The sequence below is a fragment of the Mastomys coucha genome, unplaced genomic scaffold (genome assembly GCF_008632895.1).
Source record: "Mastomys coucha isolate ucsf_1 unplaced genomic scaffold, UCSF_Mcou_1 pScaffold19, whole genome shotgun sequence".
Classification (NCBI taxonomy): domain Eukaryota; kingdom Metazoa; phylum Chordata; class Mammalia; order Rodentia; family Muridae; genus Mastomys; species Mastomys coucha.
In genome coordinates, this window is record NW_022196901.1 from 16,140,256 (window position 1) to 16,165,018 (window position 24,763).

The following is a 24,763-nucleotide window of genomic DNA, read 5'->3' on the forward strand; positions in this document are numbered from 1 at the left end:
TAAAAATGCATACTTACAGAGAGAAAGAAATCTTGGCAGTTACCTTTTTTCTGACCACAGCTGCCAACAGTGATTGCTCTTGAGCTCATGCAGAGCTTGAGTTTTCCACAGGGGTAAGCATTTACTGTGCTTGACTCACCCTTGTGCTGTGACTAACTTTACATGGAAATCTGTCATGTCCAGAACTAAGTGCTGCCGGAAATTGGAAGAAGTCACGGTTGGGGGTAGAAGGGTCACTGTCACTGTCGATAATCAAGCACAGGGACATATCTCGGGTAGTACAGAGGGAATCCATCTTTGACTGGAACCAATAGCTTTGTCTCTCAGCTCATTTGCCAATAAGAACGTGATGAGTCTCTTGGGGTTCCCTCTGGAATTGTGCTAGTTTATATGGGCCTTCATAAGCATCACATTCAGAACATAGCCCAGTTCAATACTAGGATGCAGATGTAAGTGTCTTACAGAAAATCAAATCTGCTTTAATAATACAAGAATTTCGATGTTGCAAGGTACGCAGTAATACTATTTCCTCTTAGAGAATGGACAGAGAGCAAGAACCAGAGACAAGTCATAGCAAGAACCGTATTTAAACTGTGAGGTGGGCAAAGGTACTGGTTCTGGAAGCCTGACTAACAGCATTCAACACCCAGAACCACAATGGAAGGAGTGGACAGATCCCAAAAGTTGTCCTCTGACCTCCCCCCACACACACCATGGCTCACCTGTACACACACAAACACACACACACACACAGTGATAATAATTAATAGGCGATTTAGACCTATAAGACTAATTCCTTGAAAGCTGCTAGCTTTAAAGGGAGCCTCAGGGTGTCTCTTCAGCCCCCACTGCCAGTGTCTTTGGACTGCCTGGATCAGTTCCCTCTACTAGTCTCTGAAACTGAAATGCTTGGAGGTTTTTAAATTCAATGACTCTAAGAGTAATGTTAAAGTCTCTGATACGTTCACAGCTGCATTCTCAGACATGGAAAACCTGAGGCAAAAGTTTGTTGCAGTGTTTGTGCTAAATCAGAGGCAAATTGTGAGAGCTAAATTCCCGCAGTTCATGGTTTCCTTTAGAGCCATGTAAGTCGCCCAGAGACTCTATGTCTGCAGACATGTTATAACATGATCACACAGCGAAATCCCCTCTTCTCCTCCAGAGACAGCTGCCCTGTGCCCTGCCAGCTCTAAAGCTGCCCAGTCACTCACATAGCAACCCCACCATCTCCTTTATCTTGGAAAATGCTACACCAAGCCTCTTCCAAGTCAGTCTCTTACAGTGAAGGTGGAAAGAAATGAAAACATGGTCAAGTCAGGGTCTTTTCCAGTCTGTCGTCCTATCTTGCCATGAGTTAACACTTTTTCAGAAAAGTTCTGCGTCACTTCATCAGAGTGTTCCCGGTGTCTTCTGGGCTGAGTCACAGTGTTAGGAGTTAAAAACTGCATTCCTAAACTGGGGACGTAGCTGGGACTAAGTTTGGCTCATATCTGTTGATTGCTGCAATAGTGTTCTTTTGCCTAAACCTTGATTAATCCACCTCAACAGGTGGCAACTCCTTGTCCAAAAACTTCTCCCTTTGTTGTCTCTCGTCATGCCACATCTCCTGACAATGTACCACATTACAGCCCCATTAGGCACACTACAAGGCTGGCGGGTTTTATTTTGGTTTATTTTTCCCTCTGTTGATAATTCTGGGAAAGCACTGTGCTCTCAAGAACTTCTTTAATGAGGACTAGTTGGGCTGGCTCAAAGCTAAAAATGAAATTTCTGGAATTACATATGGTAAACACAGAACTTCAGTTGCTTGGGCCTCAGACAGTCATGAGATGTGGAGGTATATCCTCTGAAAGATCCGGCCAGGCATCATAGCAGGTGGGAGTGGTCCTGGCTAGATTACCCACTCCGTAGAGCCTGGAGCCCTGTCCTGGTGATGTTATAAATGGATATAATCAAATAAATACTGTCATAAAAAATCTAAAAGTCTTAGAAATTCTAATATTTCCTTCTAACAGCAAGATAAATTGTCGTATTTGTTTTCTGAGTAAATGTTTTCTCAACAGGACACCTATGGTTGTCAGTAAACCTGGATAGCTTACTGATGTCATAGATCCTATGATATATTTGGATTAAAATAGGGGAATTATTTTCAAAATACAGTGTGGCAGGTGTATAAAAAGAAGCCGAGAGGTGGAGAACTGGGGAACAATAAGCAATAAGCAGCAACAGAATGCACACTGGAAAAACAAAGGAAAGACCGAGAAACAAACAAAAAGAGGATCTTCCATTTGCAGATTATACCTCGTAAGCAAGGTTTGTTTTTAAAAAATCCAGAAGAGTGTTGTGGTTGTTTTTTAACAAAATCGCAGTAATTCAAATTTGCCAAAGATGACTCAGGAGCCAGATGCTGGGGTGAAAGCCTGCTGCCTTGGGGAGGCAGAGAAATCCCCCTGCTGCCCTTCCTCCTCAGCCAGCATCAGAGAGGCAGAGAAAGCACCAGCTGCCCTTCCTCCTCAGCCAGCATCCCAAGCAGCAAGTTCTCCTTCCCCACACTGCTTCAAAAACCCTTCAAACTTAATGCCCCTCCCTCGCACTTCCTGTGTGTCTCTCTATCCGTCCTCCTGACTTCCTCTTACTCTCTATGGTTTTTCCTCTGTTCATTCCCTGTCACCTGCTTGCTTGCTCCACCTCTTGATCTATTGTTGACTTTATTTAATCCTGTTTACAGAAAGTTATTGGATTAAAGGTTTGTGCTAGGGCCGAGGCACAGCACAACTAGAAACAGGTGGAGTTTTTTGTTGTTTTTATTTTTATTCACAGTAAATAACAAACAGTATTTACAGTGTGATCAAATATTCTTGCTTTAGATTTTATGTACAAAATAAAAATGAGCCAGGCTGGACAAAGGACAACCATGACATGTTCCATTTCTCCAAGGTAAGTGGTTTGGTTTCCTGGCCTCATTGTAGACAAGAAGGGCAGAGGAATTAATTAGGTCATAAGTCTTAGGAACTGCTGCCGAGTTTCTGTCCAGTCACCCTCTCTATTCTTGTTCTTTTCCTTTCGTTTTCTCGGGAGAATGGCAACTGAGACCAATGGCCAACTAAGTATGTCTTCCTGCATCTCAGATGTCCTAAGACACTAAGTCCAGGGACCATCAGTACAGCTTTGTCAGGCATCCTAAGACACTAAGTCCAGGGACCATCAGTACAGCTTTGTCAGACGTCCTAAGACACTAAATTCAGGAACCATCAGTACAGCTTTGGCTTCTCATATTTTATATGTAGTAGAATCAACAAGTCAAGAGGAGCTTCCAGCCTTGCAGAAAAATCTCGGAGTGAGAATCTATTGAGTCTGTGTGACCCTAGAACACTTAACCTTACCTTTCCTCAGCTGCAAGAGGGAAATAAAACATCTATCTATCTATCTATTTATATATAATATACATACATACATACATATATATATATGTATTGTATATACGTATATATACAATATAATATGTATTGTATATATATATATATATATATATATATATATATATGTATTGTTGGTATTCAATATAGGTATTGTTGGTCTAAACTCCACCCCCACAGTTCCTGGCAGTAGCCAGGTATGCTCCTCCCCACAGTTACCTGGTAACCGCCAGGTAGACCTGGCCCACTATAAAAGGGGCTGCTTGGCCCCTCCTCTCTCTCTTGTTCTCTTGTCTTCCTTACTCATGCTTCCCACTTGCCCCCTCTCTCCCCATCCTCTTCTCCCCTCTCTCCATGTGGTCATGGCTGGCCTCCACTTCTCTGCTTTCTCCTTCTCTCTGCCTTTCTCTGCCTCTTCTACCCTCTTAACTCCCTTCCCCCTGCCCTAAATAAACTCTTTTCTATACTATACCACTGTGTCTGGTCCCTCAGAGGAAAGGGATGCCTCAGCATAGGCCCGCCTGGGTACCCTCTTCCCCCACACCCCGACAGAACATTTCTTAATATCTTTCTTTTTATGATCACAACAGGTAGATAGATAGATAGATAGATAGATAGATAGATACATAGATACATAGATACATAGATACATAGATACATAGATACATAGATACATAGATACATAGAAGGAAAAGAAAGAAAATGGGCTTTGGGAAGACAGAGCACGTGTTCTCCAGAAGCACTTGGCAGAGACAGCACCGTCACTACATCACAAATGCTGTGTTCCATCTCTCAGCAGTAGACTCGGGAATTATGGGCCAAAGCTGCCTGCCTGAGGTACCATCTTTAACCTGTAACATCATGAGGGCTTTAGAAAGGAAACACCGCAAGGAAGTTCTAAATGGCCTGCCAGTGTTATCACACAGCCAGTGAACCACAGCCCTCCTGAGCCACGCTGCAGATACCCTGCTCACATCAGGCATGACACAGTGGGCAAATGCTAGGTGTGTTGCAGAGGGATCAAAAGTAGTGGCATAACTTCATACTGCGGACTCCTGGCATTTGCTTTTGTCTGCAGGCAACCTGACAGGTTTCGTTTAACTTTAGGCAAGTTTCACCTTACATATGGCAGAAACAGCTTCCTAAGGATTGTCTTGCTTTTAACACATCCTCCTGTAGTTCTCTGTGGACACTTACATGAAAATAACAGATGTGTGGGTCATTTATGAAATTCAGTAGAACTTCAGCTGTCTCCTGGCTCTCACTGTGAGAGTGGGCGGGAAGCCAGGCCTGGGGCGAAGTTTACTCAGCTTCACCTAGTTCTTTGCCAAGAAAACATGGTACCCAGCACTCCAGAATCCCTTGGAACCTTATATGCTATGGGCCTCTGAGAAGCTGTTGAATTCCACATCCTTTGAAGTCTGGCAAGTTTCAGAGCCTGTTGGGCAGCTTACAATTGGAAACACATTAGCATCAAGAGCAACACAGTGCTAAGGTCCTGCTTTTGCTCACAGCCAATGAAGAAACAATAAAGTCCTGGTATCTATGACCCCCAGTTGAATCTACATCCCATGAGTCTCCTGGCATTTGCTGTGTTATCATAAAGCTCAGGAGACCGTCCTTAGCATAGATAAACAACTCTGCAGGGATTTCCAAAATGAAGCTCTTAATTGTTCCAAGTTTTGTGGATGCTGCTTTTTTAACAAGTACCAGATGACCACCCCTTTAAGTCTACCAAGAAATCATTTAGTTCCTCTCCTAGGACCCTTTAAAAAGTCCTACAGCCTGAGATCCTCTGGGAGCTTCTTCATCATAGACTTTTTAGTCAATGCTTCCCTGGGCACAAGAGCCAGGAGCCAAGAAAGAGCCATCAGCCAAACTGCCTGTTGTACTTCCCCATACAGGACAGCTCAGAGCCTCTGCTGCAGCAAAGGCCAGTGATCAAGGCTGGCTTGACCAGGAATCCTGATTGTTCTTCCCCTTTCAACCCACGGACACAACTTCTTCCCTGGAGAATAGGTGTAGTTATCAAAATCTCATGCTTTGATAATTATTGCATGACTTAATGCTGGAAACTAAATAGAAATCAGTGTTGATTTTTCAAAAATTGTTGCTAAGGGGAGCTGATTCATGTAGCCCATCTTAGACATTTTGAGTGAAGATGTATCAAAGGCTACCAAAATAAGTTTTGGTTTAGCACTTGAGGGTGGAGCTATCAATGGATTAAAAATACTACTGATGAAAATCTTGCATAAACAATATTTTAGAACTAGTTAAAAATTAGTGAATAGTGTTGAAGATGGGGAAAGAGACACAGGAAAGTGATTCAGGTTTACTTTTTGGGTATCCATGAATAAACCCTTCTTAAACTCCAGACACACATGTCTGAAATAGGCTGGTCAGATGCCAGTCTGTGAGAAGAGGACAGTTGTTGAACAAGGAGGATGCTTGGATTGTTCAAAAGCCAACACACACACACACACACACACACACACACACACACACACCAAAAACAGGGAGGAGGAAAAATAGATAAGAGAGGAAATTTTTTCTGACTAGAACATCTGGTCTTGTGTAACTAATAAATAGTTCTCTATTCGATGCTTCTTTTAAAAAGATATCTTTAGATCAGTGGAAATAAAGAGCAATTTTGAAAGTTAAAATTTTTTTCTGTTTGTGTGTGTGTGTGTGTGTGTGTGTGTGTGTGTGTGTGTTGTTTTGTTTTTTTCCAGACAGGGTTTCTCTGTGTAGCCCTGGCTGTCCTGGAACTCACTCTGTAGACCAGGCTGGCCTTGAACTCAAAAATCCACCTGCCTCTGCATCCCAAGTGCTGGGATTAAAGGTGTGTGCCACCACTGCCTGATGAAAGTTTAAATTTTTTAAAAACATGCCAGAATTTTGCTTATGATAATAGAGTTAACACGAGCACACGCTTCTGCCTAGACTCTCTAGCGCCTAAAAAACAGTATAAATTTAGGTACTATAGAAGAGTTGGGGGGCGGTGCCTGGAGCCCAGAGGATCAAAAGCAAGTGGCAGAAAATAATGCTTTCTGCTCCTTAGCCTCTGCCTTATCCCAAGAAGCATTTTTAACGTGATGGATATTTAGAGGCTGATACCATAGCAGAACACTAGAATACTTCTGAAAGATTCCCTCACTGGTCAAACACAGCTGCCTCCTCTCTAAGAACTGTAACTCAAGACTAGAATGCCAATACTCTTAACTTTTATCTTGGCCTTCATTCATTCAGTAAATACTTATTTAACATTTATAACTGCCCACAACTGGGGAGTATCTGGCTACAGCTATGAGTTCAAATGAAGTCTTTTCTCTCAAGCAAACTCGAGTCATGCCGCTGAGTCTGCCTCCCGGCAGAGCGCTCCCGGCATTTAGGCCAAGTCTTCCTTTGTTGTTTGGGTTCTGCAGTGCATGTCATGACAAGAATCTCTCCTGGCCCACTGATGAATGGATGAATGAGTGTTTAAGTGGGTAGTTAAGTAGATGGATTCACACTGCATATAAACATTATTAAAATATGGCACTGTATTTCATAAAGACATACAAAAGTTATTATTAACAGACAGGTGTGTGTGTGTGGACTGATTTGGCGTCAAGACTTGTCAAGAACAATGTAAGACATTCATAACAGTATAATGCCACATTAATACTGAATCATCTTATGTTTTTGGTTGTGAGCCTAGCCTCTAATGGCTGAGCCATCTCTCCAGCCCAATACTGAGTCATCTTAATGACCCACTTATTTGCAATGGTGCTTAACTGTTTTGTATTTTAAATCCTTGATCTGGAACCTTTTCAGTTTTTTTTTAAGCCTGGCTGTATTGTGCTCCTGGAGGCCTTGTGTGATACATGTTTAACCACAACTTTTACTTACAGGGATCTTTTGGCTTCTTTTCATAGCAGGTTTACATGCGCCTAAGCATTTATAATTCCTTTTATTATAGAGTTATAATCTTGTCTCATGTGAAAGTTTTCAATTCTCCCAAGGCTCTTCGTCTTCAGGCAGTATTTTTATTTTTTTATTTTTTATTTTTATTTTTGGTTTTTCAAGACAGGGTTTCTCTGTGTAGCTCTGGCTGTCCTGGAACTCACTCTGTAGACCAGGCTGGCCTCCAACTCAGAAATCTGCCTGCCTCTGCCTCCCAAGTGCTGGGATTAAAGGCATGCACCACCACCGCCCGGCCATATTTTTTTTTCTGAATAACTCTGTATACCAGGCAGACTTGTTCCAAGTACTAAAATTGGAAGAAAGTGACTTTGCTTCACACCAGAGCCTATAAAGAAGATTCTTAGGTGGTACGTTTCCTCTTATACTACACAGCTTCAAGACAAACAAGACGAAGGAAAGCTGACCGCCACAGTGGGGGCTGAGCCATGTGGCCAAACAACTGTTTAGAAGAGTAATTCCCCATTTCTACCTTTCACTTCCATAAAACTGAGCTCAGGCTAGCTTCCTGAGAAGACATGAAAGCTCATCAGTTGTAACCTCTCAGCCTTCAGTTCTCTTATCTGTAAAGCCAGAAGAGTGGCTCAGCTGTTCCTGAGTTTCTGTTAGCGCCCCCCCCCCCAAACGGCTGTCATTCTATGCTTAGGTCTCAGCATGGGCTAACCTGGAGGCCTCTGCAGCTGTACAGTATTCCAGCACTGCTCGATTAGTCATGTGAAATGTCAGGATAAGTCATCCAATTTGTCAAGCTCAGAAACATGCCCCCATTTGCGGACTTCTCAGCTAACACTTATATTATACATCGTTTGAGGAATTAACTTTTTATTATCCCTGTAAGAAAGTGTCGCTTCTTTCTTCCCTTCAGTGGTTTCCTTTCTTCCTACTTAGCCTAATGCTTTCCTGTGCTTTGGGGTCTTTTAGCTCCCAACACACTTCTATGTGGTGCTTCCAATGGCTTAACAGTTTCCTTGCCCAATGCATGACCAACACACAGGATAGTTCTCTCTCCTCCCTCTCTCTCTCTGTCTCTCTGTCTCTGTCTCTGTCTCTGTCTCTCTCTGTCTCTCTCTCTCTCGTTCACATGTGTGCGTGCTCTTGCTCTCTCATTCTCTGCCTCTGCCCCTGCCTCCGTCTCTGTCTGTCTCTGTCTCCCCCCACCCTCCTGCTCACTCACGTAAATGTTTAAGATACTAAAACATTTGCTTGTGGCTTATGTGGAGTGTGCAAGGCTGCATGTTCCCCGGGCCATGCCTATGGACCCTTCCAGAACTGGTGAAGCGCTCTACTTTGCCAGCCAGGCTGTATCTCCTAAAGGCTCCATAGCCCTCTAAGGGCTGGTTTCAAACGGGAGCATGTGAGCAACATTTTAGCTTCGAACCATGACATCCAGAGTTGACTGTGAGTGAGGCCCAGTCCTGTGTGTGAGTCAGCTCCTGTTATCCTTTTCTATGGGGACTTACAAAATTTATTCAATTGGAGCTCAATTTTTAATCTTAACCCTTCAGCAGAAAACCCTATTCATCTTACCCGAATTCCAAAGTCAGTGATGTTGACACACTCAGACAGAGAAATTTCCCTCAGTTTTCTGTGTCTGGAAAGTATGGACATGCCCTGAAAATACAAAGATCATTTTGTAATTACAATTTAGTAGCTAAGAGCCATTTTTACAAACTAATAGCATAAAAGAGTGATCATTGATACAGGCTAAATAAAGGTACATTGTAGGGTCCTACTTCTTTATATCTAAAAAAGCATGGGCTTTCTTTGATAAGAAAATTATTACTCTTAGTTACTATTGAACCATTAAATAGAAACTTTCAGTTGTCTCTATTACTTTGGGGGAAAAAATGTTACAGAATTCCAAAGCTAGAAAACTCCTTAAGACATCACCTATTTCTAGCAGTGTTCAGATAAATGCTATCCAAACCAAATGCTGGGACTTTACTTAAAAACACTTTATACAGCTAGGAAATTGTCAATAGGTTCTTTTTTTTTTCTTGTTTACAATTTACATTATGTATTTATTTATTTATTTATTTCTGTTTCTTAAGACAGGGTGTCTTGATGTAGCCCTGGCTGTCCTAGAATTCACTCTGTAGAGTAGGCTGGCCTCAAACTCACGAAGCTCCACCTGCCGCTGCCTTGTGAGAGCTGGAATTATTAAAGATCTGTACCACTACAGCCTGCTTTACAATGTACATTAGTGTAGTAATCTATAATTATACCAGCTGCATTTGGGCAATGACTTAAAGAGATTGAACATTCCACTAATAAATAAAGGTAACCAGAAGAGACAAGGAGAAGGAACTTCTGCATTCCTCTCTCCTAACTCCTCCCAGATCTTTCTTGCTTTGCTTTTCTTTTCCTCTCCTCTCCTCCCCTTTCCTCCCTTCCCGTCTTTTCTTTTCCTTTTCCTTTTCCTTTCTTTCCTTCCCTTCCCTTCCCTTTCTTTTCTTTTCTTTTTTCTTTTCTTTTCTTTTCTTTTCTTTTCTTTTCTCTTAAAGAACCTGTTTATTGCAGGCTAGGCAAATCTCAGACGGTAGTGCTTCTACTAGTGTTTCGGTTCCTTCAGTCTTCTGATGGCCGACTTCACTGTGACTGCAGAGGTGGTGTTGGAGGTCCAGGCCCCGCCGGCCACAGCTTTCATGCAGGAACCACAGTGCCAGATGCCAGCGGCTCGCCTCTCCATCTTGATCTTGCCACAGGGAGCAAGTGTGCTTGGCGTGCTGGCTGGTTGCAGTTTTCTTCACTGTTTTCCGGAGGGAGGCGCCATAGCGGGGTCCCGTATTTCCTGACTATCCAGACCTTCTTGGTGCTCTTCCGTGTCCCCGGAACCGAAGCCCAAACTCAAAGAACCTTCCAGATCTTTCTCACCTCCCCGCCCAAATTCACACACTTTCTTCCTCTTTAGAAGTCAAGCAGGGATCAGCCACGGACTGGGGTTTCTTACGGGGTCCCTTGTTCCGCGGGACGATGGGTTCTGGCCAGGTGTGCACGGAATTCGGCTTTTTGACAAACAGACTAGACATGAGTGGTGTAAGGTCTGAGTGTATTTCTTTAAAAAAATGACATGAGGCTTTTACAATCATTGCAAGAGAGAAATGAAAAATCTGACAGCTCAGTAGTCGAGGTGCATCTGAGGCCGTCTAAAACAGCAGCCATCTCCTCTGGACTGGTGCAGCACCCCCGGGCTCCGAGTAGGTTCGGGCTGCATAATCCTGGCCAGAGTCCCAGGGGGCTGCGGGTGCACGAGCCAGGAGGGTAGAGGCTTGAATCTCGAGTCCTCAATACTGAATGCTCGAATCTTGAATGCTCAATCTCTTGAGTCTCAACTGGTGCTGCACCCCAACCCCCCGGGCCCAAGAGCTCTGGGCCTGGGGGGCTACGGACTACATGAATCTAAGCCCTAGTCTACCTAAATTCTGGTTCTCGTCCGAGTATGAGCGAGTCCAAATGCTGAATGTAGACTGCTGCATCTAGAATGCCTGTCAATAGGTTCTTATTCATTCCTAATAACAACAACAACAAAAACCCTCCTAACCTTTAGTTCATTTCATAAGCTTAATTTCTGAAAGAGAAAGGGAACAGATCTTTATTAAAAGATCTAGGGACACAAGCAATAACCAATAGCCTATTTTCTTTTCAGATTTAAAGATAAAAGAAAATAGCAGATTGCATTCCCGAGTCCTTCTGTTGCTGTGCTATGACCGTGCTATGCCGAGTTTGTGCAGTTTCCCCAAGAACTGACTGACTGTGAAAACCTTCTGATGAGCACTGATGAATTGATAAACCGTGTGTGTGTGTGTGTGTGTGTGTGTGTGTGTGTGTGTACAGGCATGTGCGCCTGCATACACACACACACACACACACACACACACACACATACACACACACTCACTCACCAAGCACACGCACCTACATGCTTGGTGGTGCTGAGGGGAAACCCAGGACCACAGGCATGCCAGGTTCTCTACTAAGACACAGCCTCAGCCCATTTGCTTTTGTTTTATATAAAGATCATTTCAGGACTCTGTCAGGTTGACAAGAGCAGGATTTGTTGCCCAATCAACAAATACAAGGCCCACGAATGGAGATGAGTCAGAAGCAGCTGGGGATCTGTCCTTCTTGTGCAGGGCTAGTTTATATTTTATTGATATTAAGAGCCATAATGGAAAATGGCTTATGCAAATATTAGATCTTGTTTTACCCCTTTAAATAATCATTTAAAGAAAAGATTTTATTTTTAAATCCAGATCAAGGAGAAAGCACTTGCCACAGCCTCTGTTCTAACCGTGACATCTCCATTTGTTCAATGGTCCCGTGAACTATCTCCAGATGCAATGCGTGCCCTTCACTGCATTGTGACAGTGGAGCCTTTTGCTAGGACATTTCCTGACTCCTCCTTTCAGAGCAAAGAACCTGCCTCGTGGAGCGGCACACACAGCCTGCATTCCAGATGTAGATGGTCTTTGGGTTTTCATGCTAGAACAACTGGAGAAGTTGAGCTATTCCAGGACATGCAGAGTTCATCTCTGAGGGCTACACTCGAAAATAGAAAATATATATTATCCTTTGAGATACCTTCTAGGGAATGACCTCTGAGGCAGTTAGATTGTACTTATGTAGCCAAGCTGGAATTTTCAAAACTTAGCTACAGAAGTTCACTTGCTAAATAAGACAGTTGTCAGTCTGTATACTCCTTAACACTTCACTGAAAAAAATTCATTAAAGTTAAGACCCTTGTCATATAAGCCTGGTGGCCAAAGGTTCACAGAACCCACATAAAGGGAGAAGGAGAAATATACTCCACAAAGTTGCCCTCCACATATGAGCTTTGGCACATGCACCCCGACATATACACCCAATAATGGTGATGATGATAAATAATAATTATAATGACTTTAAAATTAAAATATGAAAATGGAAGGCTATGTTAATACCATAATTGCTCATTAAAGTACATGTGCTCAGCTGTGAATTAGGATATTAGCAGTTGCTTAAGTACATAATGAGATACCACAACTAATTTACTGAGAAGTTTATAATTAAGAAGAGACACAAAGAATGTAAGTGGTGAGTATGAGAAAACTGACACATATAATGTTGGCAAAATAAAAAAAGTGGACTGGCCATTCTTGACATCAGCCTGTCTCTCCGAGAGTGAAGTACAGGGTTACCACACAGCCTGGCAGTTATACTTCTCTGGGGTTTATAACTAAGAGTAAAAGATTTCTCCAACAAGACTTGTGCCCAAGTGTTCTCAGCAGTGGTATTCAGAAGCAACGCACAAATATTACCAAGAGATGGAAGCATAAATAAGATGCATTTTATCCCTTCCATAATGTTAGCTGGTAGGGAAAAGGAGAGTTGTATGCCGCTGTATGGATAGGCTTTAAAAACATGATTCTAAGTGAAAGAAGCCAGACCCCAAACACTACACATGATTCCATTGAAGTCAGAACAGGCAAACATATGGAAAAGTAGATCCATGCTTGCCTGAACCAGCTGGAGGGTGAGACAAGCTGAGCAAAAGTGTCTGGTTTGGGAGTGAGGGGAGTATTCTGGGAGTAGACCTCGGTGCTGGTTGCATGGTTCCATAAATAAACCAATTAAATGAAACATGCCTAGAATCATTGGTCTCAATAAATACTCTTCATTAACTAACATATGTCCAATAAAAATCATACAATTTTCCTGTCATCCTTCTGCTAAAGATGGACACAGACGTTGCCTGTGTGTCATGTATTTCTGTTGGATAGGCTCAGACCCTCATGATCATCTGCTGACAAGATAGTGTACATGATGTCAGTGTGCCCATGATTATGTATTACCATATAACCCAGCGGCTGAGTAAACAACACTAACAGACAACCAAGAAGTAGAAGCCGGCAGACGGCAATGGGGCCAACAAGAGACATACCCTCTTCCAGCCAACAAGACACTTTCTTAATTGTTTTTTGTGTTTTGACTTTGAGCCTCTCAGATAATTACCCCTACTGAACACCTGGTAGGTAAGTGTTCTGTTCCACATTATGAGATTCAGAAATACACCAAACTGGGAAGAACTCTCTGAGACAGCTAACAGTTATCTCTGCAAATTTTCTTCTAAAAACCTGTAGTATCAAGTCTGGGATTTATAATTGCTCAATTTGTTGAGGATTCACTTTAACGGGCATAATACTGATGGAAGTCTAATATTTAAACTGGACTCCTAGACACCAAGGAGGTGCTGTTTACTCCCAAGAAGTCCACAGCCTGAGCGGGTAGATATCCAGGTACCACAGACCATGAGAACCATGACAGGGAAAGATGGGCAGAGTGGTCAAATCACAGAGCTATGGTGAGGCCTCTTCCTATGAGCCTGAAGCAAGCAAGCATAGGGAATAGATTAGCAACCTGGGACTCCACTAGGTTCTGGCTATCCAAACACCCCTTTCCTAACAATGCATTTGTCAGCATGAGCCCCTTATCTTCATGCACAGTGAACACACGGCCCTTTAAAAAAATAATGCACTAGCAATCTGTTAGCAACCTAAGACAACCACTACATCAAGCTTCAAGTACACACAGCTCTCCCTAAAGACCATTAAACTTAGACACTTTCTACAAACATGTCCCCAGTGTATCCAGGTATTTAAAAAACCAAACCAAACAAAACAAAACAAAACAAAAAAAAAACAGATGGCTGATTTGGCCTTAACTGGTTTGGGGGCATGTGCTATAGGACAAACTGTCTTCTAAGAGAAACTTTATTTTTCATCCCCTATTTTCCATCTTATGCATATTCCTAATTGGGTGTGCATATGACTGTATTGTAGGAAATGACATGCACAGCCAAAGAAGGCTTATGTAATAAAAACTTGTCAGTTAAAGAAAGGACCACCCAAACTACACATCTGGTGACCAAAACCTTAATTTGAACACCATAAAACTAAACCCAAAACAACAGTGGGGACCTTGAGTACCTTCACTCATGGGCCCAGCTGACACTCTTGGCAGTATATCTGACCTGTCTCTTTGCTTTGAATAAACTTTCTTTGTTACTTTTGCAAGTCTGTGTGAGCCTTCATTTCAGTTTTTGAGTAAGAAGCCAAGAACCTGGAAAGTCCCAACCCATGTCCTGACCATCAGTAAAAGGTGATAACACTACCTGGACAGTCTTAGAGGAAGAGTTAAAGCCACCTGGAAAACTAGCAGGATGTTCATGCTTAACAAAAAGAATAGAATAGTCTAAGGCATTTGTTGCCTGAAGTTTTCCTGGGAAGACATGAATGTTCACTCAGAGCACACCAACGGCAGAGCAAAGAAGCAATCCCACCCAAGTCGGTTTGTTGAACTAACACATTTACTTAGCTGGCTTCCAAGAGCGTGAGCATAGGGTTGCTTGTAGTGTAGAACATTGGTAACTCCTGAATAGCTGCATGAACAAAACCCCATCCCACGATGGGTGACAACTTCCCCATAGTAGAACCCTGGTGTTCCCTTCCCTTAGCCTTTTAACTTCTAACTACTGCAGTGTCTCCTAAGACCATGTATAGCTGGGCAGGTTCCATACAGTTAAGACGGACGGGCACAAGTGGCTGGAATCTCAGATGAAGGTCTAAGGACCCTCCCACCTCCTACTATGAGAATGTCAGTGGTCTGATCTTGTGTAGGTCTCTTGTGCAGCTGCTCTGACTAAAATCATAATGGCTGCCATATTCAGAGGCCAGCATTCTACAACAGAAATGAAACAGAATGGCAAGGTGTAGAACTATACAGTGCAGTGAGTGACTTTCTGAACCACACATCAAATTGCTCCAAAGGAGGGAACTACCAGGCTAGTTGGTATTGTTTGGCTTGGGCTTGACTGGTTCCAAGGTTTAACTGTGGGAGAGATTGGAGGAGGTGAAGGAAAAGGGGAAGAGAGGCCAGTAAGATGGGGTTGCTGGGCCTCAGTCAGCAAAGGGCAGTTGGTACCCCTTTGCAGCATAGTTCTGGTGTTTAGCTATGAAGTCTTTCTTATTCTCCCCAAGTCAGCCAAATGCATGAGTCCTTTTACAGGACAGAGGCCAGGGTTTGCTTTCCTAAGGTATAAAAAGATGCTAATTTTATCTCCAGAGAAGCTTCCTCCTGCAGCAGCTGGGAAGAAAAAAAATCCAGATAATATGCAAAAGCAGAGACCTTGAAAAATGGAGCCCTAAATGTAATGTCTCCATCAGGTCTCTCCCCTAAGGGCTCAGGGCTCAGGGCTCCCTGTGCAAGCAGAGGCAGAAAGAGGATAAGAGCCAGAGGGGATGGAGGACACCAAGGAAACAAAGCTCATATGAACTCACAGAGATGGAGGCAGCATGCACAGGGCCTGCAAGATTCTGCACAAGGTCCTCTGTGTATAGGTTATGACTTCCACTTTTGTGTTTTCATGGGATTCTTGAGTGTTTGAACAAGGGGGTCTCTGATTCTTGTGCCTTCTCTTGGGCTCTTTTCATTTTGTTTGTCCTAATCAACTCCAATGTGATCATTTTGATTTTATTATATTTTGTTATATTTTATTATTGTCCCTTAGAATCCTGTGTTTTTCTGAGAGACAGAAAGGGAGTGGAGCTGGATGGGAGGGAAAGTGGGGAGAAATTGGGAGAGGGGAAACCATATCAGCACATATTATGTGAGACAAGAATCTATTTTCAAAAAAGGAAAAACATTTTAAAGAGGCTAAATTGCCTAATGAGGTGGCACATGGGAAAATGTAAGAATTAAACAAACAGGGACACCTCATAAAAATACCAAGGAGCAAGGAATGTCCATTAAGCCTAAAGACAGAGCTTCAGAAGGGTTTACCGAGCAAACATCAGTACCCAGGAGATGCCCTAATTATGGGGAGTAATGCCAGGTTCCAGGAAATGTCCCCAGTAAGGGGTGGATCTCCCCCTACCCCTCCTACGTGCAATCAGTATCTCCTTTTCACCTGGGGCACAGAGGTCAATGGAAACAAAGAACAATGAGCTCCACCAATGAGAGATAACAAACTCATGCTGTAAAACTATGTACTGGGAAAGTATGAAAAGTGTGCTTTTGTTCCTCCGGGTCACCTTTGTTCCGAATGCAAGACGACCCCAGTATACTGGATCAATAAAAACCTCATGCTAATTGCATCGATCTCCATTCCTGTGTCTTCGCGAATGGGGCACCCACGCTGAATTTAACAAAAACAGCCAGTGTGGTGGTCTGGTGAGCCGCAGCTTGTGAGAATGCAAGGCTCTCAGCTCATCTGCAAGCATTTTGCTTCTCCATAGCCCACAACATTGAAGGACATAAAGCCAAGGTACCCAGGAATCAAAGGGAAGAAAGTGTTAGATTCGGCGTGGGTCCCTCACTCGTGAAGAATCAGGAGGGAGATCGTGGCAAATTGCATGAGGTTTTTATTGCCAGTATACTGGGTTAATCCTTCATTCAGAGAGCAAAGGCGACCCCCAGGAACAAAAGCACATACTTTTTCTACCTTTCCAGTACATAGGTTTACAGCATGAGTTGGTTATCTCTCATTGGTGGAGCCCATTGTCTTTTGTTTCCATTGACCTCTGTGCCCCAGGTGAGGAGACACTGATTGCATGTAGGAGGTAGGTGGGAGATCCACCCTCCCGGGGATGTTTCCTGGAACTGGGCATTTCTTGGGGGTGGGTATTTGCTCTGTAAACCTTTCTGAAGCTCTGTCTTTAGGCTAACTGGACATTCCTTGCTCCTTGGTATTTTTATGAGGTCTCCCTATTTGCTCAATTCTTACATTTCCCCCTCTTTCTTGGGAATATCTCAATCTTGAAATTATGTGCCATACTGCTGCATCTCATTTTGGTTCACTCCCTGATATTGTTACCTCAACATCATAATCTGTACTGTACTGTGTAAGGGGCCTTTGCTGCCCGGACGGCAGCAATAACAACCAAACACCAAGACTTCTCTCGCAGTTTACTCAGGAATTTTCTTTTGTGTTACAGCTCTCCTAGGTTCCTAAGTGTTACAGCTCTTCTAAGTGTTACAGCTCTTCTAAGTGTTACAGCTCTTGGAATGGGTGGCGGCGGCAGCGGTGGCGGCTCTTGCTTCTGTGGAGTGGCCCTGACTTCCTGGAGAGAGCCCCTTATATACCGGTGCCCGAGCTCTTGTGGTCCTCCTGGATTGGTTCCCCAGCAATCGCCTCATTAGCATACACTTGCTTGGGAGGGGCACATGCGCAGCATACACCCGCTCAGGAGGGGCGCATGTGCAGTATACACCTGCTTGGGAGACACCTGCATGAGCTCAGGAGGGGCGCATGCGCAGTGGAGTCGTCTATCACTGCCACCGCGTGCATCTTGGATTTGATCGTCCGAGCAGCTGACTACAATACTGAAATGCTATCTAATGAAGGCAACCAAGTGATTTAAAATGCAGGGCCAAAAGTAAGCAATAATATGAGTATAATCAGTGGTCCTAAAAGTATAGAGACCAAAGTTGTGAACCAAAGAGAGGAATTAAACCAAGTTTCAAACCAGGTCTTGCCTGGAGCTCAATCTCTTAGTGCAGCACATAGACTTCCTTCTTTAAGGAATAGCAAGTTTAATCCTCTCCTATATTGAAGGACCACCTCTGAAAGGGAAGTAAAGGATTCTTGGAGGTCAGTCAAAGCCTTTTGTATTTTTTCTATATCTAAATCAATGGCAGCTCTAAACTCACCTTAAGCCTTATGTTGTGAGGAAATAGCAGATGCTCCTGTAGTTGCCCCTGCAGTCCCTAAGCTCAGTCCCAACATAACTGCCAGGGTAACCCCTAACTCTCTTTTGTGTCTCTAGCCTCAGGATCCCAGAAATTCAGTACATCTTCATAAGGGTGGTTCAGCAATCTAGGCACTATCTGGACTAAAACACAAAAGTCATGATTGTTATTTAGAATCTCTAAACTTATACAGGTTGTAATCCCTGAAGTGCAGGCCCATTAACTGTCTAAGGGTGGGAGGAGGTACCCAATTAGATTCTTTATCAGAGGGTGTGATCTATTACACAGATGTTGATGGGTTTGTGGGACCTGACCCACACAAAGGCCTTTTGGGGCAATCTCTTTCCCAACGCCCTTTCTCCTTGCAGTACGCACACTGGTCTTTAGCAAGGAATTCTCTTCTGTTGCCAGGTACTATCTTACTAGGCTCTCAAGCTTCCTAGCTTCTCTTCTTTCCTGTCTCATCTCTCCTCAGCTCTCTAGCCTCTTATTCCTTCTGACTCTTTTCTTCCTTCTGTCTTCAAACTGCTCACCACTTTTCCCCACTTAGTTTTCTAGACTCTATCTTTAAAGACCTTCTTCTAAACATTCTATCCCTTCACTATGCCCTTTTACAGTCCTTCTGCAACATTTCTTTTTCTTTCTGTTTTTCTGTTATAAAACACTTTCTCAGCTACCTGCACTAGTTCCCTTAACAACTTGTCTTGTATTTCGTCTAACTTTCATAGACTTTCAACTCCATCAGAAATTCAGGAATGACTGAATAATAGAGAATATATGGGAAGCCTAACACAGCTTCCAAAAATATTGCCAATTGATAGACACTGCTGGACACCTGGACAGTCCTTACTTCAAAATGTTGGAGCATCAATCTTCAGCCCTCTGGCCTGTGAAAGTCTGAAAGCAGGAACACTAAGGACTAGTCTACTCTGTCTCAGGAGATATAAGCTGTTCTAGGCCTGTGTGTCCTTTTTGCACAGTACTGTCTGAGGCAACTTTTGCCTAGTAGCTGTTCCACCAAAACTGGAGCAACTCCAATGATGCTCAATTTCTTCTTTGAGTCTGAGAATGGGATACTGTCCAGAACAGGCAAGTCTCTAACCAAATGAATAAATAATATCAAATGCCACATTCTGTGGATTTCTGATGTTTTTGAAAACCAACTATCTATGTAAAGTGATCTGGACTATTGTCTGTGAATTTCTTTCAGTTATTTTTAATTAAAATCTTGAAATCACCCTAACAATAAGCTCGGAGTCATGAATCTGTTAATTCGGCCCTAAACTCACAGGTCTAAACATCTCAGATCTGTCTATAATAGCAGTAAAAGGACTGGGTCTAAGTACTGTCTACTAGGGAAATAAAAGAATTACTTATAAGCTTACAGACAACTTTTACTGAAACCAGAAATCTCTTAAGTGAATAAAGAAAACTTCATCTTTTGGCCTTAAAGTATGCACAAGAGAACTACACCTCTCAGTCAATAAGAACATCATTGTGCATCTAATCTTACCAACAAATTCTCAATTTAAAAGCTCTTACTCATTTCTTGCATACCAGTTTAAGATGTCAATAGTTTATAACACAAGCCTCAACTTTTATCAATTACTGCTACAAAGATAGGATTACAAACATTACAAAACTAATGATATAAATGTTAAAGCAAACTTTCTGGGAATAAGCTGTGTATCTGAAGAAATACTAAAATACCTGACCACATTCTAGTCACACAATGCTTCCAGTTTAAATTATCTATGCACCAATCAAATCATTTTCAGTACAGGGTAAATATTATCAGAAGGTCCTTTTACCAAAGATAACTTTGATTTTTGTATCAAAATAAATTCTGTACCAAATAGGAACATGTGACTTTAACTCAATAACAAATCATAAGGCTTGCTATTAAATGAGATTATAGCTATACAATTAAGTCTGGCTACTTTTCCCTATTCTAAATATGACCATTTTACATTTCCTAAAAAGACAACCTATCAACAATCCTGTCCAGCCCCAAAGCCCAGGGAACTGGGTCAAAGACTCTTCAAAACTTCTTCAAGCTGAACGGAGGTGTTGAGATATAAGGAGGGGGGAGGAAAAACAGAATTAATTAGTCTTCTGATGTCTGTGTCTTGACTGGATTAGGCTGAAGTTCAGGACATCAGGAGTTCAAGCAGCCAGTTTAGCACGTCTGATTAAGGAATTCACCAAGGCTGTACATTTCTGCAACATATGAATCTCAAAACAAATTTTCAGTATCATCAAGATACATATATATATATTTGACTCTCTGGAATCTAGCTTTCTGGAAGGTATAAATACTTCAAGCATCTTTTCCCAAAAACACAAAAGCAAAACCTTTAATCAGCTCCAACGACCCCTGTGCTCCCTCCCTTCTCCCTCTGCCACTGCCACAGCCCAGCCACAGCCCCAGCTGGACCACTGAGCTGCGCACAGCCCACACCCCACCAAAGGCCCAGCGGCAGCCATGGCCCCCAGCCTCCAGGAGCGCATGCCCCACCTGTTGGTACTGCCACAGAGGCTGCCCAAGCTTTAACATCTGTCCATCAGTCAAGGGAGGTATAAGTCATCAGTCTAAAGTCCAAATACATAGAACAAGATACCAAGAAACACGGAAAAACAGTTACCACTCAGACAGCTCGACCTCACCAGGTCCACGACACAACAAAAGATAATTGGGCCCAGGTACAGATACCAGGTGCTCCTACACACACAGACAATCAAAGCCAAATCACAGAGTTGCTCGGATGTGCCTGCCTCACCGCAGAGATGAGCCAATTACCCCTGTACACTGCAGGGGCCACATACAGACAGACAGGGGTGCCCCTTCCACAAGCACCCCAAGCAGAAAACAACAACAATGAAAAAAAAAACCATAGTAGTAGCCTCCTCACTGCTGCTACCCCTGGACAGAGTTGGACCCTCCCGGATCTGACTTCTGCCTGCGATGGCGAGGTACATCTACCTGTATCACAAAACCAAGAAACTTCTGCAGCTGCACGGATTATGGACACAGATACGAGAAGTCAGACACAAACACAAAAACAACCGCGGGTACCTGCTAGTGCACACAATCTCTCAAGTGGGCAATCCTCCGATCTCCAATCACTGGTTCCACGAGTGTAGGACCCCTTCCCAGCCCATGCACCAAGATGTTAGATTCCGGTGTGGGTCCCCCACTCATGAAGAATCAGGAGGGAGATTGTGGCAAATTGCATGAGGTTTTTATTGCCAGTATACTGGGGTCGTCCTGCATTCAAAGCAAAGGCGACAATCAGGAACAAAAGCACACATTTTTTATATCTTTCCAGTACATAGGTTTACAGCATGAGTTGGTTATCTCTCATTGGTGGAGCCCATTGTCTTTTGTTTCCATTGACCCTAGGTGAGGAGGAGATACCAATTTCATATAGAAGGGGTTGGGGTGGGGGAGATCCACCCTCCCGGGGACGTTTCCTGGAACTGGGCATTTCTTGGGGATGGGTGTTTGCTCTGTAAACCTTTCTGAAGCTCTGTCTTTAGGCTAAATGGACATTTCTTGCTCCTTGGTATTTTTATGAGGTGTCCCTATTTGCTCAGTTCTTACAAAAGCTTATAGTATAGAATCAGGTTCACTGAGGGATGCGATCTCAAGGCATAGGATTCAAAAGGAGCAGGCATCAAGTCCTAAGTCCCTTGCACATCATCCTAAGAAATCTGTACCTCACACAGTGAGACAGAGAGAAACAAAGCTTCCCTGGTGTGGAAGCACTGCCACACAGTGACCAAATGCAAGAAAAGGGGGTTTGTGCTTTAAGAGAAGTGTAAGGACCACTTAGTAGGTATGCCTGCTTCCAATTGAAAGGCAAAGGTGCTGGTCTAGCAGAACTTTCAAAGAGGAAGGAAACTTTACTAAGCCTAAAGATTGTGATTTTGACAAGCAATAAATATAATGGGGACAGCCTTTCAGGCCGAGGAAATGGCATGAGCAGAGACTTCATTTGGAAATTGTCAGCTGCTTGGAAGTAGTTCAGCTTGGGGTCACTGGGACTGGTAGGAGGGGAGGCAGAACACTGCCAGGAACCGATCCACACACACAAGGCCTTTGAGAGCTGAACATTTCCCCCAGTTTTACATCTGGATTTGTTTAGCTAATGTAGATAGATATCGGCAATGAACTGGTTACTGAAGGTTGGGGTGGGGAGCGTGTTGGGATGGGGTGCCTGCTCTGGCTGAGTCATCCTACCCCTGGTTGGAACACCACCAACATAAATATAAAACATCTTCCAACTCTATATTGAAAACATTCAAATTTACAGGGAGGTTCAAAGAATATTAGAAGGAATATCTTTAAATCCCTTACCTAAATCCTTCAGTTATGAATGTGCATGTGTGCGTGTGTACATGTGTGTGCGTGTGTGCATGTGTGCATGTGTGCATGTGTGCATGTGTGTGTGTGCATGTGTGCGTGTGTGCGTGTGTGCGTGTGTGCTTGTGTGTGTGTGCCACAGGACAGCCTCAGATGTCATCTTCCTTAGGTGCTGCCAAGTTGGTTGGTTTTGCCATTGTTTGTTGGTGGAGAAGGCTGATTAGGCCAGACTCTGCCTATGAGCCTCAAGGCTCTGCCGATCTCCATCTCCCCAGTACTGGGATTTCATAAGTTCATGCCACCACACCTGGCTTTCCATACAGGGGTCAGAGGATTAAACTTGGATCCTCATGGTTTTCAGACTGACCTGTCTTCCCAGCCCAGGACGTTTTTTGAAGAGCAAATACCAGTTAATATGTACAATGTCTCATAACCTGTATTTGTCTGCTTCTGCCTTGGCTTGTTTTTTGTTTTTTTTTTTTTTTTAATTGCCTGAATGCTGCTGCATCCCACGGGGTTCCCTGTATCTCCCTACACGCTGCTGCATCCTGCGGGGTCCCTGTGTCAGGCTGCCCTACACGCTGCTGCATCCTGCGGGGTCCCTGTGTCAGGCTGCTGCATCCCGTGGAGGTCCCTGTGCCAGGCTGCCCTACACGCTGCTGAATCCCGCGGAGGTCCCTGTGTCAGGCTGCCCTACATGCTGCTACATCCCCGGGGGTCCCTGTGCCAGGCTGCCCTACATGCTGCTACATCCCCGGGGGTCCCTGTGCCAGGCTGCCCTAAGCTTAGGCATGCTGCTGCATCCCTTGGGGGTCCCTGTGCCAGGCTGCCCTACACGCTGCTGCATCCCGCGGAGGTCCCTGTGTCAGGCTGCTGCATCCCAGGGGGTCCCTGTGTGAGGCTGCCCTACGCTTAGGCATGCTGCTGGGAAGCTTGGCTTAGGGTTCACTCTACACGGCTCTATTAGAAGCATATTTTTCCTAATTTACTCAATCTGCGGTGTGATTTTTTTTCCAGGTGTTAGGATACAGTTTGATAACAACCTTCTGATCTATGATTCTTGGTGATCCTTGCCTAAATAGGTTATTAAACATGGCTTTTAAAATTCTGTCCTTCATTTTAGATTTATTAGCTCGTATTTATTTAAAACCAGCTTCTTACCAAGCTTTCCCTTTAAATCTGCTAGAAATTTGGAGAAGTGTTTTTAACTAATTAAGGGTCTTTTAGACCTAGGACTAACTGCCCTACTTTATTTCCAGTCTTACCTAGTAATTGTCTTCTATCCTGGGGATTGGACACTGGGCCTCAGGAATTCTGAGGATACACCTTTTCAACCGAGTTATGCATTCAGCCACCTATAAATACGTGTTTAACTTGCCCAAATTCTTGTTAGAAGCATTTACTAATAAAATCATTGTCTACTGGTGGAATTATGGTCCTTGTTGGTAAGGAGGATGTACACCTGACTGATTTCGTAAGCAAACCATGTCTTACACTTGAGAGTGAGGTAGACCAAGGCTAGAGAAACAGATTGATATTATGATGATAAGCTTTGTCTTTTCATAACTCACATGGATTTCCTTCTCAGATACCTAATTTTTATAGAAAGCCTGGAAAAATAGCCCAGGCATTATATAGAATATGAACATTAGAGGAAATAAGTCATAAGTTATCTGGCAGCCACAATGCCATAAGTCACTCTCATTTCAGCTTAGAAACACATTTTTATTTTTAGGTGTATTTATTAATTTATTATTTACTTTGAGACAAGGTCACTATATAGCCCAGGAAGCCTCAGGCTTCTCATCCCCTTTTCCAGCCTCTGAGTCCTGTATTACAATATTTGAAACCACGCCTATCGTAGTGACACACTTTAACACAGGCATACCAGAATAATGAGTGTTGTAAATGTCATAACCTGTCCTGCACATCATTTAAAAAAAAACATAAAATTACATAAGATCTCATAGTTTGCCCAGCTTTTAGCTAATTTTTCAGTGGTCTCTATAAAGGACAAGAAAGCCTGCAGACTTTAAGATACACACGCTAAACCAAAGGTCTCATCCATAGCTATAAATCAAGAGAAAACTTTGTTGGAAAAAGTTTTAGTGACCTCAGGAGTCCGATTGCTGGATGGTCCACCCTGCAAAGAACTCCATGGATGAGCCACAGCAGGGTAAGCGAGCAGTCCTCAAGGCCTGGAGAGGGCTCGCTCTGCCCTCACGCAGCACCAATCAACTCATCACAGTGGACCCTCGCCCCACAAGGCCTGGAGAGGGCTCGCTCTGCCCTG

At 43.4% G+C, this 24,763-nt stretch overlaps 1 protein-coding gene across 1 annotated transcript in view; it reads right to left on the minus strand.

The window, feature by feature from the left end:
* The window catches only part of Fbxl13 (F-box and leucine rich repeat protein 13), a 192,677-nt gene that overhangs the window by 11,960 nt on the left and 155,954 nt on the right, over positions 1 to 24,763 (minus strand). The window contains exon 18 of the mRNA XM_031380084.1: positions 8,907 to 8,990. Within this exon, the coding sequence (XP_031235944.1) occupies positions 8,907 to 8,990 (84 nt within the window). The remainder of the gene's footprint in view (positions 1 to 8,906; positions 8,991 to 24,763) is intronic.